The 26,210-nt window shown below is 43.9% G+C and overlaps 1 protein-coding gene across 3 annotated transcripts in view; it reads left to right on the top strand.

Annotated features, from left to right (window-relative positions):
• The window catches only part of SORCS3 (sortilin related VPS10 domain containing receptor 3), a 633,894-nt gene that overhangs the window by 179,805 nt on the left and 427,879 nt on the right, over nucleotides 1–26,210 (top strand). For all 3 annotated transcript variants that reach the window (XM_027529080.1, XM_027529079.1, XM_027529078.1), the window contains exon 2: nucleotides 14,770–14,837. In XM_027529080.1, coding sequence (XP_027384881.1) covers nucleotides 14,770–14,837 — 68 coding nt within the window. The remainder of the gene's footprint in view (nucleotides 1–14,769; nucleotides 14,838–26,210) is intronic.

Raw genomic sequence — 26,210 nt, 5'->3', positions numbered from 1 at the left:
TCAGCTGCCACATGCTGCAAAGTGCTTTCTTAACAATGGTCCCATTTTAATTAGGGATGACTAATGCTAAGTCTCGTCAGTCGTGTCCGACTCTGTGTGACCCCATAGACAGCAGCTCACCAGGCTCCCCTGGGATTCTCCAAGCAAGAACACTGGAGTGGGTTGCCATTGCCTTCTCCAATGCATGAAAGTGAAAAGTGAAAGTGAAGTCACTCAGTCGTGTCCGACTCTTCTCGACCCCATGGACTGTAACCTACCAGGTTCCTCTGTCCATGGGATTTCCCAGGTGAGAGTACTGGAGTGGGGTGCCATTGCCTTCTCCTAATGTCTATTAATTTCTCTATCTTGTATCCCTTTCTTGGATCATATAGGAATAGACAAACCTGTGTTTGGGTGCTGACTCCTACCTCTCCCCAGCAGCATGGCCTGGACAGTTTCTTCATCTGGACTACGTGGATGGTGATATCTGCTCTTCACTGTGGTTATGCTCATTACCTGTGTAATGCACACAGAACACAAGCACAGCGCTTGGCATTTTGTAGGTGCTCAGGATATACTAGCATTGCCACTGCTACCTTTTCTGTGTTTGTTCTTCTCTTGCCTAAATTACTCAGTCATGTTTCTGGCTGTAGACATACTGTTTTCTTTCATTTACATCCAGTCAGGTATAGGTATGTATCTTTGTCATCTTTAGAAATCCCTAGAGAGTAAAATCGCACTAAAACTTAATTTAGTCACAGGGATATCCCTGGTGGTCCACTGGTTAAGACTTTGTCTTCCCATGCAGGGGGTGAGTCTTCAATTCCTGGTTTGGGGGTTAAGATCCCATATGACTCATGACCAAAAAAACCAAACCATAAAACAGAAGAAATATTGTAACAAATTCAATAAAGATTTTTTAATGGTCCACATCAAAAAAGTCTAAAAAAAAAAAAAAAACAAACAACTTCATGCAGCCATATAGGAAGGTTGCTTTCACAATCTTCCCTCCTTGGCTTTGTGTTCCTTTTGTTTTATCCTCTGGACCTTCTTGAAGTTCTTTCACAGTCGCTTTGAATTCTTCCTTTTGGGGAGACTTGGCAGACTAATTTATCCAGGAAAAAGATACCTTTGAAAAACTACATGAGATACTCTAGAAAGAAGACATCTGGGAATGTCCACTTCCACCCATCTGTTATGAACTTACTTATGCCTCTCATCCGTTATGAGGACATCTTGATCACCCCAGTTCAGACTCATTTACTCCTCCTTTGAATGCCTATGGCAACACTTTGAATTCACTGAATGCATCATATCTCTGTTGGCTAATAGGCAGCATGCTAATGAAGAGTGTGATAATACTCTTGTAGTACAATGATGAGAAAAACGATGTCTGTCCTCAAGGAGCACATACCCTTATGGTGGAGATTCCTATGCAAATAGACAATTATAACCCACTGTGAGTAGCATAGTTGGAAGTATGTGCAACAAGGCAAAGGAGCATGGATGGGAGCAGAGATCTGTTCTGTCTTGCAGGACAGGTAAGACATCAGAGTGTTGATGGTATTTGAGCTAGGCCTTGAAGAAAAAGATCCTCAGGTGAAGAGTGAGAGAAGAGCTTTCAGAAGACGGAAAAGAGCTTGTGTGAATGTGTGGGAGCATGGAACAGGGAGAAACATGGGTATTCTGATGTGGCTAGAAGTTAGATGTTGTTTTGGGAAAGTGGCTCTAGAGGGGGGTTACAATGTCAATTGGGGCCAAGTTGAGAAAGACCTTTTATGCTGTGCTGGGGAATTTGATCTGAAAGGCGGCCTGGAGCCACTATAGATCGTTTGACAATGTATAGGCAATGGAATTCAGCCTCTACTTTAGAAATGTCATTCTGGTGTAAGGATGTAAGAAGGGGGAGAACTTAAGTCAACTAGTTATTTTGAAGGCCCCTGAAGTCAACTAGTAGCTAATCCAGTGGTTCATTTTCCTTGCACATGAGGTGTCAGCAGCATTTCACATGGCCGATCACTCCTTCCTTCTTGAAACCCATTCTTTACATGGCTTCCAGAACACACACTCCCCTGAGTTTCCTCTAAGCTCGAAGCCCATTCTGTGTCAGTGAGGGTCCCTGACTCTAGGTATTTCTAGAGAGAAGTCATCAAATACAGGAATTAATTGCAAGTGTACCAGCAAGACTGGAGGAGCAAGAAGGAGAAAATGTAGTTGCTCAACTCTGCAGAAACTATTAACCCCCCTGCCCGGGAGGAAGAAGAGCAGTACAGAAGGCCAAGGGTCTCTCCCACTGAGATTCCTGTGGGTATGCTGAGCTGCACAAGGAGGGCCCAGGAACCTGCCTCACATGTCACTGGGACCCAGTGTTGCTGCTGGTGTCCTGTTGCCTACAGAAGTGTGCAGGGAGTAGCTTCTCCTTTGTCTGCATGTCCGCGCAAGTACCCCTAGCCCCATGGCAGAATCAGAAGCCACATGACAGGAGGGTCTTAGAAATACAGTTCTCAGGGTCCTGGTTATGTTCTATAATTAGGCAGGAAAGTGGGCTGAGCCGAGAGGAAGCAGCAGCACAGTTCACGCCTTTAGCTACTGTGAGTGTGCATCTTCATCCCGTTTGTAAGTAGCCTCCTCTTTTCCTGTTGGTTCACTGGTAGCACGTGAAGCTCAAAGTTGCTGAGTATTCAGTTCAGCTTCCAGTTCAATGGGACAGGTGTTCTCTGTTAACTTATTGACAGAGCCAAAAGTTGTGGGGACATGAATAAAACATGCTGTGATGGTTTATGTCGAGGAACAATGAGAGGAACACTCCCACTTTTGTCCCTTGGTTCTCAAACCTTTGTATCCGAATTTTGGTTTATTTTCTAGTTACATTCACATCCTAGAAGATAGCACCACAACCTCACACAGTGCTGGCTTCCAGCTAGGACTTGCTGTTGAATCTTTGAAAGTCCATTCAATCAGTGTATCAGGTCAGCTGCTTCTGGCTGATGAAATTTGCAGGAAGACCAGCAGATTCCATCAACATGTCCATGACCACACTTCATTTGCTGGGAAACGCGTTCCTTTGTTAGATGCAATTGTGTGGGAATCCATGGGAGTGAGTAAGGTGCTCAGAAATTTAAAAATTTTGATTCTAGTATATTCACTGCAGGCAAAGAAAAGCAAGTTCAAGGAGAAGAAATTGCTTCCTCTATGTGATAGGAGTGAGACGGTGCAGTCAACTTGCCACCAGGTGCCATATTGAGTGTTGGTTTCTGAGGTTGTCAGGTTGGGGACTCAGCAGTAGTGATGCCTGTGTCAGCTTTGGCGAGGGGAAAGTGAAGTGAAAGTTGCTCAGTTGTGTCCGACTCTTTGTGACCGCATGTACTATAGCCTGCCAGACTTCTCTGTCCATGGAATTCTCCAGGCAAGAATACTGGAGTGGGTAGCTGTTCCCCTCTCCAGGGGATCTTCCCAACCCCGATATGGAACCCAGGCCTCCCAGATGGCAGGCAGATTCTTTACTGTCTGAGCCACCAGTACATGGCAAATGTAGGCAAAGGTTCTGTCTCTGCCACAGTAGCCACTGTACACAAGAGCCCATGGAGCAGATGGGGGCATTTTGGAGAGAAAGGCTTACTGGCCTCAACAGAAGCCCATCTTGTTCCATCTACTTATTGAGAGATTCTGCTGTAGTAAGTTCCATTTGGTGAATATTCATACAGGACACAGATACTCACTGTGCCAATTTCAAAAGGTTTAAAGCACATACTGGTTTCCCTTCTTCACTTCCCTAATCTCTAAATGCTGAAATGCCCCAACTTTCAATCTTCATCTCTCTATTCAAACTCCATGTCCTGGCAATCTAGCCTAGTCTCATGTCTTTAAATACCATCTAATCACTGACAACCGAGTTGTGACCAACCTAGACAGCATATTATAAAGCAGAGACATTACTTTGCCAGCAAAGGTCTGTCTAGTCAAAGTTATGTTTTTTCCAGTAGTCATATATGGATGTGAGAGTTGGACTATACAGAAAGCTGAGGGCCAAAGAATTGATGCTTTTGAACTGTGGTGTTGGAGAAGACTCTTGAGAGTCCCTTGGACTGCAAGGAGATCCAACCAGTCCATCCTAAAGGAGATCAGTACTGAATATTCATTGGAGGGACTGATGCTGAAGCTGAAACTCCAATACTTTGGCCACCTAATGCGAAGAACTGACTCATTGGAAAAGACCCTGATGCTGGGAAAGATTGAAGGTGGGAGGAGAAGGGGAAAACAGAGGATGAGATGGTTGGATGGCATCACTGACTCGATGGACATGAGTTTGAGTAAACTCCGGGAGTTGGTGATGGACAGGGAGGCCTGACGTGCTGCAGTCCATGGGGTCACAAAGAGTTTGGACACAACTGAGCAACTGAACTGAACTGAACTGAATCACTGACAACTCCCATATTGATATTTTTAGCCTGGACTCTCTGCCCTGAACTCCAGACTCATTAATCCAGCTATTTGACTCATCCACTTGAATTCTCTTAGGCATCTCAAACTTAATGTCCAAAACTAAACATCTCAACTTTCCTCCCAACCTCCTTCTGCTGTAGTCTTCATCTCATAAAATGGCACCTCTATGCTTCCAGTTACTTAGTCCCAAATCTGAAGGTCATTTTGGACTCTTCTCTTTTATTCACACCCCATATCCAAATTTTCACCAAATCTTCCTGGCTTTACCTTCAAAGTATGTTCACACCATGTTTCTTTTCCTGTCCATGCTTGCTTGGGCCATTTTCACCTGGATGGTTACAACACAGTCCAAATTCGCATTTTCCCCCACCCTGCCTTTCTTAACACCACAACCGGAGCCACCCTGTGAACACTGAAGTCCTCTGACATAATCCTCCAGTAGCTCCTCGTCTCACTCAGTAAGAGCCAGGATCTTCACAGTCCTTCACAAGTCCCAGCAAGATCTAAGCCTCCCCAGATCTCCCGGACTTCATCTCCTTCTGCTCTCCCTTGTCTCTCAGCTCCATCCTCATTGGTCCTCTTGATGTTGATTGAATATGAAAGGCCTCAGCATCTTTGCGTTTGTTGTCTCTTACATGGCTTCATCCCTCATCTCATTCAGGATTTTGCTCGAGTGTCAGTTTTTCATAGTTTTCCTGGGCTCCTTTTATTCTGCTGCAGCTGCATAGCCCTGAACTACCCTGCATGTTAGGACTTGCTCTTCTCCTTTTGTTTATCCGCCTGCCCCTCCCCACCCCCACCCCTTAACACTCACCATCATCTGACTACTGTGTTACTTACCTACCTGTTTGTTTATCTTCCTTGCCAGAATGTAAGCTCTCTGAGGGCAGAGAAGCTGGTTTGTTTTCCTCACTGCTGAACCCATAGCCCTTGGCCAGTGGGAAACATTCCATGCATATTTGCTTAGTGGGTGAATGAAAAAATTATGAGAATCAGAAATTGGATGAGTCAGTGGACTATCATACATTTCAGAAGATTTTGTGTTTGTTTGCTGTATGTGGGATGAGGGTGGGATCAGGGGTCATGCTGAGGTTCTTTCTTTCTTTTTTTTTTTTTCATTTTTTTTCTTTCTTTTCTTTTTTTTTCATTTTTTTCCTTTTTAAAAAAAATTTTTAACTTTACAATATTGTATTGGTTTTGCCATATATCAACATGAATCCGCCACAGGTATACATGTGTTCCCCATCCTGAACCCTCCTCCCTCCTCCCTCCCCGTACCATCCATCTGAGTCATCCCAGTGCACCAGCCCCAAGCATCCAGTATCGTGCGTCAAACCTGCACTGTTCAAACACATGTCCGCTGAGTCAATGATGCCATCCAACCATCTCATCCTCTGTCACCCTCTTTGCCTCCTGCCCTCAATCTTTCCCAGCATCAGCTGTGGACTACAAATACTCAATTTCTGTTCCCTGCAGGGAGTGCCCCATGAATTGGGATGAGGACTCCAGGATTTAGACACTGCTGAAACTGAAAAATATACTCTTGTGTACAGTCCCTGAGGAGTATGTTTTAGCATCCTTACTACATTACCACTGTCGATCACTTTCACTAAAGGTCATGGTCCCTATTTTAATTGGCTGGAAACAAAGAACTATCAGGTAGGGGCAGGAATGTGGTGGTGAGACATAAGGGGAACTTCAGGGGGCATGTATAGAACCTGATGGATTTAAAGACACCAAGGTTTCAGGAAGGTTTAATGAACTAAAGTAATTTTCCTTCAGAGTAAAATTTTACAGGTATTAAAGGTCCTCACTTCACTGAATGTGCTCACGGGCGAGAGCGTCCCAGTGATTTATGAATTTGCAGATTATGCATTATCCTTTCAGAGGACAGGACTCCCCCGGGGCTTCCTGCCTTCCTTCTGAAGCTGAAGCTGAAGCTGAAGCTGAAGCTGAGTAGAGGAGCCCAGAGAACACACCACGTCTGATTTGTAGCCTCCTGTATCACAACTGGGGTCTAGAATGTGTGGGTATTTTTCAGAGGGAGCTTAGCAACTCTAGTGTCTGAATCCTCCTTCTCCCCCATCAAATAAGGATAACTTGGAAGCCTTGCCTCCTGAAGAATAATTATCATACTAATAACTCATATTTGCATAGTACAGCTTCTAAAGCAGGTCAACTTTCCTTATTTGATTTGATTCAAAAACCCTGTGAGGTTGGCAGGGGAAGGAGAATCATTATCCCCATTTTAGGAAATTGGAACAGATTCTGAAAACGTAAATAAGTTGCTCAGGCTCGCCCAGTAGCATATGGTGAGACTGGGTGTTGAGTGCAGCCCTCTAGTTGTAAGTGCTCTTTCCACGCTGCCAGGAGAGCCCCATCCAGGAGGCAGACGGCTGGACCCAGTGGGTCCTGGCTTCATGAAATATGTGATCTTACGAAAGGAAGAGCCATTTCTCTTCTGATCACTTTATCACCAAGAATCTTATGTTGTGTTTGGCATAGTTAGGAATAGAAGAATGGGGAGAGGGGATGTGACAAATAAAGACATTAGTTACTGGCACTCTGTGTATCCAAAGACCAAGTAGTTGGCTGAGGGCTGGTCTGAGCATCTGGGGGCAGTAGAAGTCATTAGATTCCTAGAGACAAGGAGATGGGGGGTGGATGGTCAGCAAGGGCAGCACCAATTGATTTTGTCAGAGGCAAGCCATGTTCCTTATGGTCAACTAATTATATGAGTCTCAGTATTTTTGCCTGGAGAATCCCATGGACAGAGGAGCCTGGCAGGCTGCGGTTCACAGGGTCACAAAGAGTTGGACATGACTTAGTGACTAAACAACAGCAACATATATGTATGTATATATATGTGTATATATAATATGTGTATATATAATATGTGTATACATATACACACACATACACAGTAAGTCTCTTGTTATACTTTAGTCATCTAATATACATTATATATTAATATTATATATGTTATGTGTTTATACATAGTAAGTCTTGTTATAGTATAGTCCCTCTATGTAAACACCCTCTTCATTTTTATCAAACTTTATCAACCCATAGTTGGTGGTAGGTTGGACTTCCTCTGTCCCTCATGCATGATTCTATCATCCTTTGTCCCATCTTTCCCACCTTTGTGCAGCTTGACTGTGTCTCCAAGTGGCTGGTGCCCCCCTAACATTGCACTCAACACATGACTGCTCTTGTCTCTAATGGCCCATTCAGCTCTACCTTCATGCTGTCTTTTCCACTAAGCAGGGTTAAAATGGCACCTTACCACCCTGCTTTCTTCTATCTACTGCTGTCCAATTAAAACATGAAGGAAAGAAAGAGAGGGATGGGGAAATAGAGAGGCCAGACAAGCAAGGGAGTGAGCTTCATTTCTCTATATCCAAATTCTTGATACTTCGAGTTCATATAATCTTTAATCTAAGATTAGATTAAATCATATAATCTTTCCCTCATGAAGACTTTGCTGACCACATTTTCTGATTTAATTGCTTCCTCCTTTCAACTCTTATAGCACATTATCTGTACCTCTCAGATACATTTATCTTCTCATCCCTCCTTTTATTGTCATTCATTTATAATTCATTTGCCGGACCTTGGATAGCACCTGCCATGTGTCAGGTGGTATGCTAGGCATTGGGGATGCAAAATTGAATGAGACCTGACTTGTGACCTCAAAGAGGTCACAATCTAACAGATGAGACATATGGAGATGTCACATTAATCCAAATTGATAAAAACTATAAGAGATGTATGAGCAAATGTTCTTCCGGAGATTGTGTCTGATGCTAATTTAAGGTTATATGTGCCTGTACACAGGAGCTTTTATTTAGGTGGCTTTACTACTCTGTGTGTGTCTGTATGTGTGTGGCTTATATTAAGAGAGAGGTGCTATTTACTCATGAATAATTCCAATTTATTTGAATTTCTCCTCTGTCTAAAATGCCCCTAGCATTGTAGCCTGTTGGTCACAAAGGACATTTTTTTTAAATTTATTTTTTTATTGAAGGATAATTGCTTTATAGAATTTTGTTGTTTTCTGTCAAACCTCAACATGAATCAGCCATAGGTATACATATGTCCCCTCCCTTGACAAAGCATATTTGACAAACCTGGGTCTCTCAACAATTTGTCTTGTCATTTCATTACACATCTCTGTTTCCTATTTCTTTCTCCAAAAGCAAAGAAAACAAGTTACTTTCATCTGTGGGCCTTGAGCTCTGGATCTTTCTCTGATTCCCTGAGTTCAGCAGGTGTCTAATTCACATGAGAGGAGCTCAGTAAATATTTGTGGAATTCATGATTGAGTGATAAACTCTTTGAGGGCAGGAATGTGTTTTTCTCTGTTCACTTTGCCTGCTCATTGCCTTGCACACAAAAAGCTCACATAAACATTTGCTAAATGGAGGATGCATTGTATTAGAGCAGAACAAGCATGGATGGCAGAGTCTCATAGTCCTGGGTGGGAATGCTGACTTGGTCTCTTGCTAGCTGTGCACATTGGGGAGCAGACTGCTTAACTCTTAGGACTCACTTTCCTCATCTGTAAAATGGAGTGCTAACTATATTATATCTTCTCAGTCTCGACAGTTTGTTGTGAGAATTGAGAAGCACCCAGTGTAATATTTAGCACATAGTAATGGTTCAGTTAATCTTTGGTCCCTGCTTTTTCTTCTTTGAATTGGACTGGCACCGCTCATCTGGGGACATCTGCTGGAGAGGAGTCAAGTCAAGCTTTGCTGTGGACCCCAGGCTAGCTCCTCCATCCTTCTTCATCTATCCACTGGTGATTCTTTGGTCACACTCACTTCTTTCTGATCTGAGTCCTCTCCCAGGTACCCTGGGGCTTGTTAGTGGGTTTTCTGCCATCTGCTTTCAGTTTTCTTCCCTGATAATTCCCTTCTCAGAGCCTTTGGAAGGCTTTGATTGGTGAGAGAAGCAAGGGTTTGGTGGGCTTTCTTTCAGTCTTGGTTTTCTTTGCTAGGCACAGGATATCTTGGGCTAAAGGCTACATTATCATCTCTTGGTAACTTTATTCTTGTCCTTCTATGCCGGCTCCAGGGGAAAGGAAGCTTCTGGTCCTAATTCTCTGTTTGGACCTTTCCTCTGAAGGAATGCCTGGGTGATTTTGTTGGGAAGCATCCTCCTCATGCATCTCCTATGACCTGTTTTCTTTGTAAAATTCAGCTCAGTTTAAAGGCAGGAATGCTTTTCTAGATCAGGAATCCACCACACTGGAAGGAAATGTCACTGCAGCCCAAACTTGGGAGAGGAATCATGGTGTGATGGAGTCTTTCTCAAAGCTTGGTCCTCTAATAGCCACAGGAAGATTTCTGGGTCCTCCCCAAGACTCACCAAGTCACACTTGCAGGGAATCTTCATTTAGCAGGCTCCCCAGTGACAGTTAGGCTCCAACTTTTCTCATAATGTGGGAGGAACAGTGCCCTGGGCCCTTGACCAAGGCCACACATTGTTGGAACTTTAACTTGAGTCATTTTGTCTCTCTTTGTCTGTTTCCTCATCTGTAAAACAGGGATAATAGACTGGATTGACACCATCCCCTTCTGAAGACTATGCTTTACAGCTAAGACACCATTATCTTCCACTGACTCAAAAATAATGATCTTTGGGAACCTTGATGTACTGAGCCTGTCTCTTTGGAGATAGGAGTAGAAAACGTGAAGCCTGCCTCACAGTGTTCAGAATCGAGCTGAGAAGGCAGATCCTGTGACATCCAGAAGCTATCTAGATAGTGTTTAACTTTGTGGCAAATTATGTAATGCAATTTTGAATGTAATAGGACTTCAGGCTACTTGAGGGAGATGGATCCTGAGCTGTTTCTTGAACAAAGGTAGACACATTCAGGCAGTAATGAAAGGACTGTTCACAGGCAATGACACCACAGGACAGCTGGAAAGAACGAAAGCAGAGACGTGAGAATGGATTTCCTTACCTGCAGCACCTTGGGAACTTGGATTGTTAAAGCAGAGGGCAGTTTCTTGATATCCATGGAAAAGTGCCTGGAGACAGTATGTGGGTCAGACTATGGGGTGCCTTACATACCAGGTAAGGAATCTGGATTTCATCCTTAGGCAGAGGATCCAGTAAAGGCTTCTAACCAAAAATGTATGTGTATTAAGAGCAAAATTGAAACTATCTATTATGAAGGCAGAAGTAAAATTCATGGAGTTGTGGAAGGATGTATTTATTTGGATCCTCCGAGAAGCAGACACCAAAAAGAAATTAGATATGTAAGAAACATAATAAAGACTGAGAAGATGGAGGGAGGGAAGGAGAGTGGTCTAGTTCAATTCAGTTCAGTCGCTCAGTCGTGTCCGACTCTCTGCGACCCCATGAATTGCAGCACGCCACGCCTCCCTGTCCATCACCAACTCCTGGAGTTCACTCAGACTCACGTTCATCGAGTCAGTGATGCCATCCAGTCATCTCATCCTCTGTTGTCCCCTTCTCCTCCTGCCCCAAATCCCTCCCAGCATCAGAGTCTTTTCCAATGAGTCAACTCTTCGCATGAAGTGGCCAAAGTACTGGAGTTTCAGCTTTAGCATCATTCCTTCCAAAGAAATCCCAGGGCTCATCTCCTTCAGAATGGACTGGTTGGATCTCCTTGCAGTCCAGGGAACTCTCTAGAGTCTTCTCCAACACCACAGTTCAAAAGCATCAATTCTTTGGTGCTCAGCTTTATTCACACTCCAACTCTCACATCCATACATGACCACTGGAAAAACCATAGCCTTGACTAGACGGACCTTTGTTGGCAAAGTAATGTCTCTGCTTTTGAATATGCTATCTAGGTTGGTCATAACTTTCCTTCCAAGGAGTAAGCGTCTTTTAATTTCATGGCTGCAGTCACCATCTGCAGTGATTTTGGAGTCCCCCAAAATAAAGTCTGACACTGTGGTCTAAGCACTGGGTAAAAATGCTGATAGAATGAGAACAGCTCTGGGTTCTTAGAAGGGTTCTCAGATCCAGTTGTTTGTTAGACCTTGTATTAAGTAGTAGGACTCTAACCCTCAACATCTCTTTTTTCTCCCCTTATGGGCTTTGCACTTTTTGGAAATTGCTTATGCTAAGTCACTTCAGTCGTGTCCGACTCTGTGCGACCCCATAGACGGCAGCCCACCAGGCTTCCCTGTCCCTGGTACTCTCCAGGCAAGAACACTGGAGTGGGTTGCCATTTCCTTCTCCAATGCATGAAAGTGAAAAGTGAAAGTGAAGTCACTCAGTCATGTCCGACCCTCAGCGACCCCATGGACTGCAGCCTTCTAGGCTCCTCCATCCATGGGATTTTCCAGGCAAGAGTAGTGGAGTGGGGTGCCATTGCCTTCTCTGGGAAATTGCTTGGTGCCCCAGAAAGCTTGATATCGGAAGACACTAAAGTAGTCTGACTTGCTCCGGCAGACACTAAAGGGGGCTCTGACCTGTTTCTAGAAGAACGTAGTTTTGAGTTTCTCCAGAATTTGGGATGGTCTACACGTAGCCACTCATGTTTTTACCTAGTGACTGTGAAAGAATGATTTAGTCAATGAAAGCAGTAAAATGAAGAGAAATCTGGTGTGTATGCATTTGAATTGATTTAACAAATAGGAATTATTGGCACATTGCTAGGCATTTGGTTGGAGAAGGTTTGGACAAGTCCTGTCTCCATTAGCCCCTGAATTTAACAAATGAGGAAGCAAACGGGAAAGGCATGGAGTGCAATACTTTGCATAGGATACATGCTCCTTGCTTTTGTGCTGTGCTAATAGTGTAATAGAGTGGGGGCATGTGCGGCCCTTAGCACAAGGCTGCTTCTGGTTGCCATTACCTCAAGACACATTACCAGGCAACGGTTAGTTATCTAATTACCAGAAGACCTGTGGGAGCTTAGAGTGGCAATTAGAGGTCCCGCTTAGCCATTGGTCAGCACCGCAGTTTGCCCCTCCCCCAAGCAAGCAACTGTCAATGAGCGACTCTTGGTGGTTCTACTCAGCCATTGGTTAGCACCACAGTGGGCCCCACCCACAAGTGGCCAGTTGTCAGTGAGTGACTGTTAGTGGGTCATTCAGCCAACTGTCAGTGGAATGGTGGTTGTCAGGTGGAGAGTGAGGTAAGAGTTGGATCCAGCCTTCTCCGTTAGTGCCTGCCAGCGCTCCTGGTTGGGGGTCAGCAGGGAAGCTGGGGGGTCCCAGGGAACAGCCTGGGAGCTGTGTCCCACAGGGCTCCAGAGCCCTCGCTGGGGACACCCATTGGCCTCATCCCAGGCCTTGAGGTGACCATGAACCCTCTCCCCCATCTCCACCTCTGCGACCTAATGGCAGCAGCTGTCCACATTGGATGCAGTCTAGGACCTGCCCCCGCTGTTGGGGTTGCCTGAGGAGCTAGACGACCAGTTGGGTTATGGGTGCCTGGCTCCCTCAGCAATGAAAGCTGGGCAGGGTCTGGTGACCTGGCCCTGAGGGCGTCGCTAACTGAGATCTGCCTCTTAGCCAGGACTGGGACCTCAGAGGGCAAAAGCTGTGCCGTTTCTTGTCAGAATAGAGAATAACATTCGGTAGAGATTTACAGGAACATCGTTACCTGACCATGACCTGACGTCAAGAACAAAGGATCTAACACCAGAAAGTTTGCCACAACTAACCACACCCTTTCTTCACCTTTGCCAGAAAAGCTAGGCTTTGCTGAAAGCTTTTAGCGAGTTCAGAGTTTTTAGGGCATAAGCCACCTGTCTCCTTGCATGGCCCAGCAGTAAACCTTTCTCTGCTCCAAACTCTGGTATTTTAGTATGTTTGGCCCCATTGTGCGTTGACCACATAAACTTGCATTTTTGGTACCAATAGGTCAGGTGGTTTGGTAGATTCTACTATTCTTAAAATAGTTGTGTCTTTGATGTTCTTCTTGGCTTGGCTGTTTCTTTCCAACCTACGACTCCTCATCACAGGACAAAATCTGGGAAGAGACCTAAAGAACCCTCTAGTCATAACCTTGCAGAGAAGTTGAAGGTTCCAAGTCAGGTTTTTCAGGGACTCTCTCTGACCCATAATGGGGTCATATCCTTGCCTCTAATTTTTTCTTAGTTTACATAAAAGAGATGGAAACGGTGCTGACCGACCCCATGGGGTGCTGGATGAGAATAAATCTCAAAATGAGTGTCTTGTAGTTGGTTAAATGCCATAAAAATGTTCAATATAATGGCTGATTATTTTTCTTTAATCTTAAATGGATACCTAGCATGCAAAAGTCCTATCTTGGTAGCAGAAATCCATTATCTTGGAAAGAGTTTAATGGCTGCTGTGCAAATGAACTGAAGGAAGTTAAATTGTGAAATGGGAAGGAGTTGAGAAAAGTGAAATGAGTTGTGCATTAAATTTAGATAAACACAATTATCTGTAACTGGATTATCACGTGTGCAGGCAAGGCAGGCGCTGTATATTAGGCACCTGTGTTTTGACTAAAATAGATTCAGGTGCATGTACTTTGCATCCTTGTAGATATGGGATTGTGCCTTAGCCATTGTCCAGGTGCATGAGGGGGCAGCAGGGAAATGGCTGAGATCCAAGTCCTCAGCTGTAAAAGTTTAAGGGGACTGGGAGTAGTCTGGCCAATGGATGTTCATTTCAGAAAACTGCTGACCCTATTATGGGCTGTCCAGCTGTTTTTCATGTGCAGCTTTCTTCTGGGTTTCTTTTAACTGGAGTCAGGAAAGTGGTCCTGGAGTCCGGTGGAGTCTAATGTCTGCTTTCTCCATGGATGGGACACAGAGAAAGACAGACGACATCAGAGAGCGTTGGCAGCTGGGCTTGCCTGTTGTTCAAGATTTTATGGTTGTGAGGTGCTAGCGGTGGGGTGGGAACATGAAATCTCTTTGAACCCCTCTGTAGACAGACAGAATCAGGCCCAGTTCTTTCTTACCCTTTTAGGTCCATGTCCGTAAGTCAGAGTCATCTCTAGATCAAAGGCAAGCCCGTCCTCTGATCTCTGGGTGGCCATCTGAGTGAACAGAGCTAGCCAGCCTGTGCCTGACCTTGAAGGAGGACAGATGTGGGGAAACAAGTGTAGATATCCAGTTAATCCCTGTTGCCACGTTTTATTTCAAGTGCAAAGCACTGTCAGGATTAAAATAAATGCTACCAGTTATGAGGTAGCATTAAATTAATAATTTTTCCCCCATGCTTGATCCTATAATACCCCTCAACTCAACGGATAAATTCTAAGTCCTCCTCTGGGTGATTTGAGATGCAGTGAATATTGTTGCACAAACTAAAGTTGACTTCCTCTTTTTTTTCCCCCTCTCATTCCTCTCCTGTGCCCTTCTCCACATCCCTCTCTCAGGTTATACTTATCCTGACGAAGCTGTATGACTTCAACCTGGGGAGCGTGACGGAGAGCTCACTTTGGAGGTAAGTGGATTAGAGGTCCTTCACTAGCTTCTCTGGTTGGGCTCACGTGAGAAGCACCAACTGAGCAGCTGGAGAGCATGTTTTGAAAGGAGCAGAAGATGCTCCTCTTCCTGGATGCCCACTTTAATGCCCCGGTGGCAATGATGGTCTCTATCTGTGAATTCCTTAGCACTCTGCTGATCTTGCTTGGGGCCCATCACACATTCTCCTTGGCATTGTGGTTGCTTCTGCATTCATGCTGTGTCTCCTTTGGCTCGACAAATGTGAATGAAAGATAGAGAGATCAGAGCATGTCTGATGCAAGAGGAGACTGTGGATAAGGGAGCCTGATATAGGAAGGATGCTAGCCTTGGCGTGAGTCTCAGCCTAAGGACTGTTTCTCATTGTCCTTTGCTGTGACTCTTGAGAAGCCTGTGCTTCTGGGCACAGACACACATGAGAATTGGATCTGTGTGATGACTTCTGAGGTCCCTAGCCTTCCTGGACTCCTTCTTTCATAAAATAATATTAAAAATATACTTTACAACTACATTGGAGTAAAAACAAATATATTAATATTGTATATTAAAACTTGTTTTCAGCCTAACATGTTCATTCTTTGGTTTTGACTTTAAAAGAAATGACAGCATTTTTGTGAACCCTAGGCTCTATGTCTCTGTACCTGCTGAATAAATCAGCCCTGACAAGGAGCTGGGATGGGGAGAAGGATGTGAGTGGGTTAAGCCAGAGAGGGCTTTAAGGAAGCCACGAACTGACAGTTTCTCTGGACAGGAGACACCACACACTCACTCTTGCATACATCTCCTCACATGCAAGTTCACTATTCCAGCCATGCTGCGGGCAGTCACACAGGGCCCCAGTGAGTTTCATCAGCCTCTCTGAGTCGGCACTTCATGCTCTGCTTATTGCATCCGTGGGCTTCAAGAGGGCTGTGTGTCTATCCTGTTTACTCTGTCATTTGTAAACACTGGAGAGAACACGGTCACAAAAGGCCATTCACTTGGTGGTGTCTTTCATCTCAGCGCCTGTCCTGAGGGTCTCTGGAGTCTTGGAGCAGAGGGCTCTGGGGCATGAGTATCTGTGAACCTGGCTGCTTCTTTATCTGACCTGTTTGCAGAGGACCAGCCAGAGCCTCTCTCCTGGAAGGGGAGCAGTCACAGCATCTATTAAATATTTAGGGGTTAATTGCTCATATCGGCGGGGCTTGCCTTCATTTGCACAGGATGTCCAAAACCTAATTTGGTGCTCAGTGGAAATTGGCAGAGGTATAAGTAACCAGGCTGCCTCTCGTAGATGAAAGCGTGCCTCTTTCCACTCACACAGGACTCCTGGGGAACGAGAGGCTCAGAAGCCATCCCCTCAGGCCCTATCACAGTGATGCTGTGGTGATCCTTTAAGCCTGACTCCAGTGCTGTCTGCTTGGTGCAACTAATGAAATAAGCCAGAGAATCCTGTCCTTATAATGAGAGACAGCTATACCTGGCAGCCCATATCAAATTTCAGGAAAGGTTTGGTAGTTCTAAGGGTGAACCAGGCAAAGCCAGGGAGCCAAGGCCAGATGCTTAATGCTGGAGGCCCAGTAAGTGATAGAGTGTGTGCCCCATGGACATAAGAGTCAGTATATTCACTAGTGTGTGTCAAGGACAGCAGATGGCCGAATGGCCCTAAGGGCACCCTGATGTCCCATTGCTAGGATTCAAAATCTAGCTTGTCCACCCAAAGAGCTCTGTGGCTTTGGGCACTTTATCTAACTTCTCTGGATCAGCTTTTGGGGATGCTGGAATCAAGGACCACAGATTGAGTGGCTGCAAACTGCAGAAATGTGTTCTCTTCCAGTCTGAAGGCCAGAAGTCTGAAATCAAGGTGTCTTTGGGGCCCCCTCCCTCTGGAGGCTCTAGAGAGAATCCTTCCTCACCTCCTTCAGCTTCTGGTGTCTGTCAGCATTCCTTGGGCTCCATTATTGCCTTCTCTGTCTTTTCCTCTTCTCTCCCTTAGAAGGACGCTTGCCAGTGGACTTAGGGGCCAGCCCCATAATCCAGGATGCTCTCATTTTCAGATTCTTAGTTTAATTACATCTGCAGAGATGCTCTTTCAAGGATAATTCCGTTGTGGGTTCTGGGGGTTAGGACATATTTTGATAGGGGCAGTGCCATTCAACCGACTTCGCTCTCGTAAATCTCGGTTTCTCTGAATGTAAATTGGAGACAGTACAAATCCCACTTTTGTTCCAGCCACATTGTCCTTGCTGTTCTTCGCACAAGCCAGCATCTTCCTCAGGACCCTTACACTTGGCTTTTTCTTGGGTCTGAGCTTCTTCCTCTCTGCTCACCTCATCAGTGAGGCCTTTGTCTCAGGACTTGGCATTTCATTACTGGGCTGCATTTTCCTCCCTGGAACCTGTCACCCTCTAGCTGTTAAATATTTACTTATTGATTTATTTATGTTCAATCTACATCCACTAACATCTAAGCTTGTAAAGACAGAAATTTTTTTTTTTTCCATTTTGCTTCAGTGCTGTATCCTCAATACCTCAAATAGTATCTGGCACACAGGAGGTACTTAATAAATGTTTGCTTGATGAATAAATTCATGGATGGACTGTAAGGACTAAATTAAATATTAAATGTGCAAACATTTACGACAGTTACATGTGGAGAGTGCTCAGTTAATTGTAATAATTAATGATTATTGTAACCCTGTGTATTTGTGTAGTTTTGTTTGTAAGAATCGACTAAGGCAGGGATCCATGGGATGGAAACTGTAAGTGCATGCAAAGGGTTGTATTCCGTGCTGTCTAGGAATTACCACAGACCTTCCGGGGTGTTGGCAAGGGGATAGGGAGGGGAGAACAGTGATTTATGATGTTGTTCCTCATGCTGACTGGGCAGGGGGAATTGGAATAGCAGTTTCTACCTAGTTGGAGATGTTATTTTGTAAGAAAGATTCTCTGAATGGCTGTTGGAGTGATGGGTGAGCTACAGTTTGGCAAATGGAAGGTGGAAAAATGTCCCTCGCACAGGGCAAAGGCCAGGCAAGGCAAGGCTGTAGGAGATAAGGGGACAAGGAAGGAGGTAGGGAGAGCAGCTGGGTGCTGGATTAGGTAGGGAGGAGGGTGGGAGGACTCATCAGGTTCACAGGAGGGGCCAAACCAATGGGGGTTACTTAGCATAGACTGTAGATAACAGAGTATATATGGTGTGACCCTTCAGGGATTTGAAACAAGCTGGTAGATGTTATAGGCATTCCCTATGGATACGCGTTATGTGAATATGTATTTGTGTTATCCGGAGGGTTCACAGGTCAGATAAAGCCCAGCTTAGGAACCCCTGCAGAGGGGGCAGTTGAGAAAAGGGACTGATCCTAAACTTTGTGGAGACTTTCCAACTTCCTGGGCCCTCACCGTGTGTCTTCTGACTTCTTATTGTTATCCTTATCCCTAAGGATCCGTGCCCCTATCCTCTTTTCTCTGCTGTTAGTGATGTATTTTACAGTTAGAGCCTAGAGCACTATGATCTTCCTTACTAATACAGTGAGCACAGAAAAGAAACTAAATTAAACACATACCTTTTCATTTCTGTGATTTGGTCCAACATGCTTAACTAAGTTGAAATTGACTTTGGTGATTCTTCTTCAATTTTCTGTACAGCAGAGGTGCCTGGAGCAGCAGCTGTCATGACAAGATGATGCGCCCTGCCAGGTTGCAGTATGACATAATTATTTGTCTCACTGAATTAATAATTCAGAAGCCATCTACTTCTAAATAGACAAAAGGCTGTTTAAAAGCAGTCTGTAGCATGGCGGTAGTGTGTGTCCTTGGTGACACTCTTTCTGGAACTCCTAGGTGCCATTATACTGGGGGTGGTCAAAATATTTTCTCTCCACCAGCACAAGAATGGGTGCACAAATTGGTCATTTAGCACAACCATCTGTTGGCATCCTTTAGTCAAAGGACATTTTACATATGGAGTGTCAAGCCTGTAGAATTAATGAGGCTGGGGAGTGACTTTTTAAAAAGACCCAGGGATTTGTTTTTAGGGTGTTTTCAGTCCATAGTGTGTCAAGCCTGGAGGTTGTCCATATGTCAGGAGTGATACTAGAGATCGACTCTATCAGACTTTATAGAGGCCAGACCCAAGGAGGAGCAATGAGTCCAGATCAGGAGGCTCAGATCTAATCAGCTTCCTCCTCATCAAGGTAATTAAAAGTGAAGCTCTGGGACTGATGGCCTGGTTACAAGTCCACATTCCTCCCCTGAGCCACTGAGTCATCTTGAACACGTTCCTTCACCTCGCTGTGCCTCTGTTTTCTTATCTGTACCAGGAAGGTTATATCCACACCTACCACATAAAGTTGTTTTGAAATTTCATTGAAATGAACTATGTCAACTGCCTTGAAAAATACCTGCCCTGCAGCACCTATGCATGGGAGGTGCTCGGAGAGAGTTAGTTGTCATCGTATGATCTGCAACTTGAGCTGCTTCTGTCTATGAGTTCCTATACCTAAGCTGTCTTGTTCTATCTTTTGTGAGAAAGTTGAGAGTCGGGTATCACTGGGCTCAATTTACAGATGGGAACATTGAGCATTGCAGAGGTTAAACAATATGCCCCAGATTGTGAAACTAAGAAGTGGGGGGAATCCTACTGAACCCTGAGCCTGTGCTTAGTCCACCCTGTGTGCTGGCCCTGATGCTGGGCAAGAGTGGACTCATGGAATCTTCCAGAATAAGATAATTTTTAATGAGTAGAAGATTGGGATGATATGGAAAGTGGAAGAGGGAGAAGTTCTCAGAGTGGGAAAATTGCCCTCGAGTGGTTGGACTGGGATTTCAACTTCTAGAAATATTCCTTCTGTAATTGAGATGGATGTTCTCTAATCCAGCACTGTCTGATTAGAAATATATAGGAGCCACATAATTTCCCAGCAGTCAATAATGTGAAAAGAAACAGTGGAGATTAATTTTATTAATAAATTTTCTTTAACCTAGTTATATAGAACTATCATTTCAATAGACAATCAATAAAATTATTAATGGGCAATTTTGCATTAGATTTTTGTAGTAAGTCTTTGAAACTGAATGTGTATCTCACACTTAAGGGCATATCTCAAGTTTACATACAAAATGCAGCCACAGTTTGTTTAATAGTTAAATATGGCTGTTGGATACCATAGTGCCCAGTAGAGGTCTAGTAATCTCTCTTTCAAATATTATCAGTTCATTGGGTGAGGTGGGGGTGGGGAGCAGGAAACTTTTTTCACCATAGAAATGCATGTCTGTTTCATCAAAGGACAAAATGTAAAAAATTCCACCTGTTCTGGAAGGAAATTATTTTATAATGTTATGCTAGTTGGAATATGGGCAATGTCAAGGGCTAACCTGATCCATATTAAAACTCTGGTCGTCTAAAATGAAACGAGGGCTGTGGAAATCTGTCCACAGAAATGGAAAAGTCGTCACCAGAACTCCTAGGTCTTTGAACTGTGATTCTTGGTAATTCTGAAATAATCATGGCTATTGACCCTAGAGTCGAAGAGACTTGGGGTGAGAAAGGATCATAGCAAACATTCTCCTTGAGCCCCGGCATCTTTTCATTTCAAAGATAAGGACGTGAGTTCAGGGAGAGGAAGACACTTTGGCTGAGTTTCTTGGATAAGAAGTCTAAAAGTGTTGCCTGGCTCCTCTATTACGCAGAGTGAAGTAAGTCAGGAAGAAAAACACCAATACAGTATATTAACACATATATATGGAATTTAGAAAGATGTTAACGATGACCCTATATGTGAGACAGCAAAAGAGACACAGATGTATAGACAGTCTTTTGGACTTTGTGGGAGAAGGCAAGGATGGGATGATTTGAGAGAATAGCATTGAAAGGTGTGTATTATCATACGTGAAATAAACCTCCAGACCAGGTTCGATGCATGAGACAGGGTGCTCAGGGCTGGTGCACTGTGATGAACCTGAGGAATGGGATGGGGAGGGAGGTAGGAGGGAGGGTCAGGATGGGGGACACATGTACACCCATGGCTGATTCATGTGAATGCAAGGCAAAAACCACCACAATATTTTAATTAGCCTCCAATTAAAAATAAAGAGGGTTCCCTGGCTCCTGATCTCCTTCCATGAACACACACATCCCCTAAATGGAAACCCTGGAACTGGATAGACAGCCCTCTTCTTTTTTCTTTCTTTTTTTTAATTGAAGTATAGTTGATTTATAATGTCGGGTTAATTTCTAATGTGTAACAAAGTGACTTGGTTTTATGTGTATATGTGTATATATATCTCCTTTTTCACACTCTTTTTCATTATGGTTTGTCAAAGGATATTGAATATAATTCCCCGTGCTATACATATGACTTGTTTATTCTATGTATAATAATTTACATCTGCTAACCTGAAATCCCACTCCATCACCCTCCTCCCTCCTTTTTCTACCCCTTGGCAACCACAAGGTTGTTCTCTCAAGTTTGTGGGTCTGTTCGGAGAGTCTTCACATCTCCTCCATTGTCAACTGAGAATAGACCATTGTTGCATGGTGTGCAGGCATCATACATTCAGAGACTGGTCATATTCTCACTTATTCCTATGACAGTGGCATGTAGCACATGCTTTGGTGTCTTCTTCATGCCCCTCTGCTGAGCTTGGTGGCATTCCTGGTCCTTGATTTGGGAGCAAGGGGCCACTTTTCTTTGAAAGTGGTCCCTGTGAACAGACTGATTAAGCCACTGCTTGAGGTTTTGAGTCTTTAGTTTTGAATATAAGTCATGGTAGGGATTTATGTTTCGGACTGGCAAATTGCTTCTTGGACTCAGTTCTCCATGTCCTAAACATTAACACTTGGATTGATAAACACATTGCCCTCTCCTCCAAAAATTTGTTTTTAAGGTCCCATTTTATGGAGGTAGATGAGCTAGCATGCAATCCCCCAGCTTCCGTCGGTCCGTCCCAAGCACTAGTCTCTGGCAAAGGTCTGTGAGTGGCCAGCTTCTGATTGGGTGTGAGGTCCCCACACGAGCTTTCATCTTGAATTCCTATTGGATTAGGGGTCCTCACAGAGCTAAACAAATTTGAAGTTTTCTGGGCATAAGAGGAACCAGAAATCCTTTGCAGTGGATGGTCCTCCGGTTTGCTACTTCCCCTCAGTTTCCTCTTCCCTTCTCGCTCCATTTCATCCACCCCCAGCCCGGCAGTGTGAGAATCAATATGCTCTTGGAAAAGCAACAAGTATTCTCAGCCCTTCCTCCTATGTGTTTGGTCTCAGGGCCCACACAACAAGGGGACTTCAGATGAAGGGGCCCCTGGTTAGGGTGTTTATGCGCCCACTTCCTGGGCACATCCTCCTGGACACCTTCCTACACCTTCCTGGATACCTTCCCTCTCCTTCCTCCCTGGGCCGGGTGCCTCTCCTCTGCTTCCCACTAATGTCTCATCCTTACATTGTGTTCCCAGCCTGGAAGCCCAGAACAGGGACCAGTGCCCTTTCTGTTTCTGGATCTACAATGTCAGCACTTGGGCTACACTAAGTAAAAGCTGAAAGAATTGAACTGACGTTCCAATTGCCCCAAACCAATCCCAGCCCCAGCCTTGCCTTGTCCTGTTGCTCTCCTTGTATTGAGTTGTCTTATCCCCCTGCCACTGGGGAATCCTGTGACTTTTCATCTGCTTTGCAAGCTGTTGTCTGGACCATTTATTTTCTCCTCTAATTGTTCTGTCACTGACCTTTCTGGGGGATGCTGTTTTTTTTAATAGAAAGTGGAGACCTTTGAATTTATTAATTTTTTTGTTTGCCAAGAAAACCCTGATAATAATTGCCAAGACTTCCCAGAAGTTATTAGTTTACAAATTTTAATGACACTCATGATTTATTTATGTACTTCCCTCCCTCTACAGCTGTTCATCCCAATTCCTTAGTGGAATTCCTGCTGAATCTGAGTGAATTAATGGAAACAAAACTGCAGAGTGGAATGACTTTTTTTTGGCTAGGCTGTTAATTAAAAGCTTTCCATCCTATTCGCTAGGCTCTTCATATGTGAGGTCCTGAAGACTGGGTGGATATAGGCTGTGAAATCCTCCCTCTAGAACTGGGGTCTTTTTCTGTTTGTTTTCAGTGGTAATGAATCTGGTGAAAACTCCTGTATTGGTCACAGAGCATTCAACTGAACAGATATTAATTGAGCATTCATTATGTAAGCATCCCTGTGCTCATTGCTGGGGGATGCAGAATAAGTATGTCATGATTGCTATCTTCAAGGAATATTTAGTTTGGTTGAAAGATAAGATTAATGCATACAGGGAACAGCGTCAGGCATATACAAGTATATATAGGTACATGCAAAACACAATGTATTCTGTGATGAGTGGCCCTACTGTAGAAGTACTTATATTTTTATTATTATCACACCTCACTCTATGAGGATGTAAAGCAGTTCTAGGAATGAATTAGAGGGATGATCAATGCGGTTCATATATTTTGTTTTGCTGTTTAATATAAAACGTCTTATTTCTCCATTCAGTTCGGTTCAGTTCAGTCGCTCAGCAGTGTCTCACTCTTTGCGACTTCATGAACCGCAGCACGCCAGGCCTCTCTGTCCATCACCAACTCCTGGAGTCCTCCCAAACCCATGTCCATTGAGTCGGTGATGCCATCCAACCATGTCATCCTCTGTTGTCCCCTTCTTCTCCTGCCCTCAATCTTTCCAAGCATCAGAGTCTTTTCAAATTAGTCAGTTCTTTGCATCAGGTGGCCAAAATATTGGAGTTTCAGCTTCAACATCAGTCCTTCCAATGAACACCCAGGACTGATCTCCTTTAGGATGGACTGGTTGGATCTCCTTGCAATCTAAGGGACTCTCAAGAGTCTTCTCTGACACGACAGTTCAAAAGCATCAATTCTTCGGTGCTCAGCCTTCTTCACAGTCCAACTCTCACATCCATACATGACCACAGGAAAAACCATAGCCTTGACTAGATGGACCTTTGTGGACAAAGTAATGTCTCTGCTTTTTTAATATGCTGTCTAGGTTGGTCATAACTTCCAAGGAGTAAGTGTGTTTTAATTTCATGTCTGCAATCACCATCTACAGTGATTTTGGAGCCCATAAAAATAAAGTCAGCCACTGTTTCCACTGTTTCCCCATCTGTTTGCCATGAAGTGATGGGACTGGATGCCATGATCTTAGTTTTCTGAATGTTGAGCTTTAAGCCAACTTTTTCACTCTCCTCTTTCACTTTCATCAAGAGGTTCTTTAGTTCTTCTTCACTTTCAATGAAACTAAATTTCTCCATTAGGATACGAAATTTTAAGAGGAAAGACTGCTTCATATGAGAACTAGTAGTTCCCATAGTTCTCAGAAACCCCTGGTCACAGATGGGATAGTGCATGTGTAGTGGTTAAAGGTTCTGATTTCAAATTGCCTGGGTATAAATTTGAGATCTACTGCTTGCTAACTGTACCACCTTAAGCAATGTCTTCATTTCTCTATGTCTAGGTCTACTTATCTATATAGTAAGATGACAGTAAGACAGATCTCATGGAAGCTTTGTGAGGATTCAGTGAGATAATGCATGGAATGCAAAAATACGTACTATTTAGTTAGTACTTTATGTAATAATTATTGTTTGTTCGTAGGCCCATATCCTCCTAGCCCAGCAGCTTCTACCAGCTCCAGAAGACAGTTGTGCTAATACTTTTTAGGAGGTTGGGGTGCAGGACATACCTAGAATCCTAAGCATGTGGTGCCTGGAAATGTTACATTTCTTTTGAGAGAATGTTCTGGAGTCTTTTCCTTCAGATATTCATCTGTGCTTGGCACAAGGGGGAAGGTTAATATATTTATTGGTTTTTCTACATCAACTATTGCTGCTGATTTGGGGTGTAGGATGCAAAGCACAATCTGATTTAAGTTCCCTTAACATAGTGTTGAGTTAACTCATCCGTTGCTGGTTATTTTCTTTTTACTGCAACTATTAGGGGAGGTAAGCCTCTTGAAGAGCTTTCTTACCTCCTACGTAATTAATATGGAAGGCATTTTGGGGTCATCCGTGTTTCTCAAATTTGGTGTATCCTCAGAATTACTTGTAGACTGTGTTAAAAATCTAGATTCTTGGCCCCTAACCAAGGGATTCCAGTTTGGTAAAGCTGGAGGTTACTCAGGATGTATACTTTTAAAAGCCCCATGATTGTTTTTGATTTTCAGGTAGGACTGGGAGCCACTGGGCTCAGAGGAAGCATGGGTTCTAGGCCTGTCTCAGTTGCTAATTAATCATCTGCTAATTAATCAATTCATGCCATCTTCTATTTCCTCATAAATAAAGATATTAGATGAAATGATCTCAAGTCCCTTTCCACTCCAGGTCCACAGATGCTGTCAACCTGGGAAGTCAAACAAGAAACACACACAGGATTTATGATGGCCAACAGGTACCTTTTAGGGAGAAGGCAATGGCACCCCACTCCAGTACTGTTGTAATCCCATGGATGGAGGAGCCTGGTGGGCTGCAGTCCATGGGGTCACTAAGAGTCAGACACGATTGAGTGACTTCACTTTCACTTTCCACTTTCATGCATTGGAGAAGGAAATGGCAACCCACTCCAGTGTTCTTGCCTGGAGAATCTCATGGACGGAGAAGCCTAGTAGGCTGCAGTCCATGGGGTTGGACTGCAGAGTTGGACACGACTGAAGCGACTTGGCAGCAGGCAGCAGGTACCTTTTATGAGCTAACATTGTGAGCACAGCCATCCCCCTTAAGGAAAACTAATGTGCTGTTCATGGACAGATAGTAGCCAGGGGGCAGGTGTTAGCCAGAACACCTGCTCTAACTACTGTACTTAAATTCATTAAACATAAAGAGCATCATCCAAGCTATAAACTCTTTGCTCCCCCAAAAAACATGAAAAAAGAGTTTGCCCTGAATATTGAAACCTTAGACATCTTAACTTTGCTGGAGAATAGGGCAGTGTGAACACTGGAGAAACAGATCTGGTTTACTGATTTAATATTTTCCTATTTATTATGGGAAAAAGGTTTCTTTTTACGGCCTAGTCTTTTTTCTTGCATCTTGACATGTGTAAATCTTGATTTTTGTCCAGTGGCTGAGAGAACGCAATCCTTTCGTACGGATTGTGCCTGTTGATCGTTGTTTTCCGTTGTTTTCCCTTCCTTCCAAATGTGGTGCTGTTTTATCACAATCATAAATAACCTCACCATTGGGAGAAGGGGTGTGAAATTCTGCCCGTCCCTCTCCTCACCCTGAGCTCCCTCTCATTTTCTCAGCAGTAGATTCATTAGCCTTCTAATGAAGTTAATAAGTAAACAGGATCAGACAGTTCCTTCTAAAATAACATTTATAAATGGATTTTTTTCTCCAACTCT

This window comes from Bos indicus x Bos taurus, chromosome 26 (assembly GCF_003369695.1).
Source record: "Bos indicus x Bos taurus breed Angus x Brahman F1 hybrid chromosome 26, Bos_hybrid_MaternalHap_v2.0, whole genome shotgun sequence".
NCBI classification, from domain to species: domain Eukaryota; kingdom Metazoa; phylum Chordata; class Mammalia; order Artiodactyla; family Bovidae; genus Bos; species Bos indicus x Bos taurus.
Note: the sequence above shows the minus strand (reverse complement) of the source record. Positions and strands in the feature narration are given on the sequence as shown.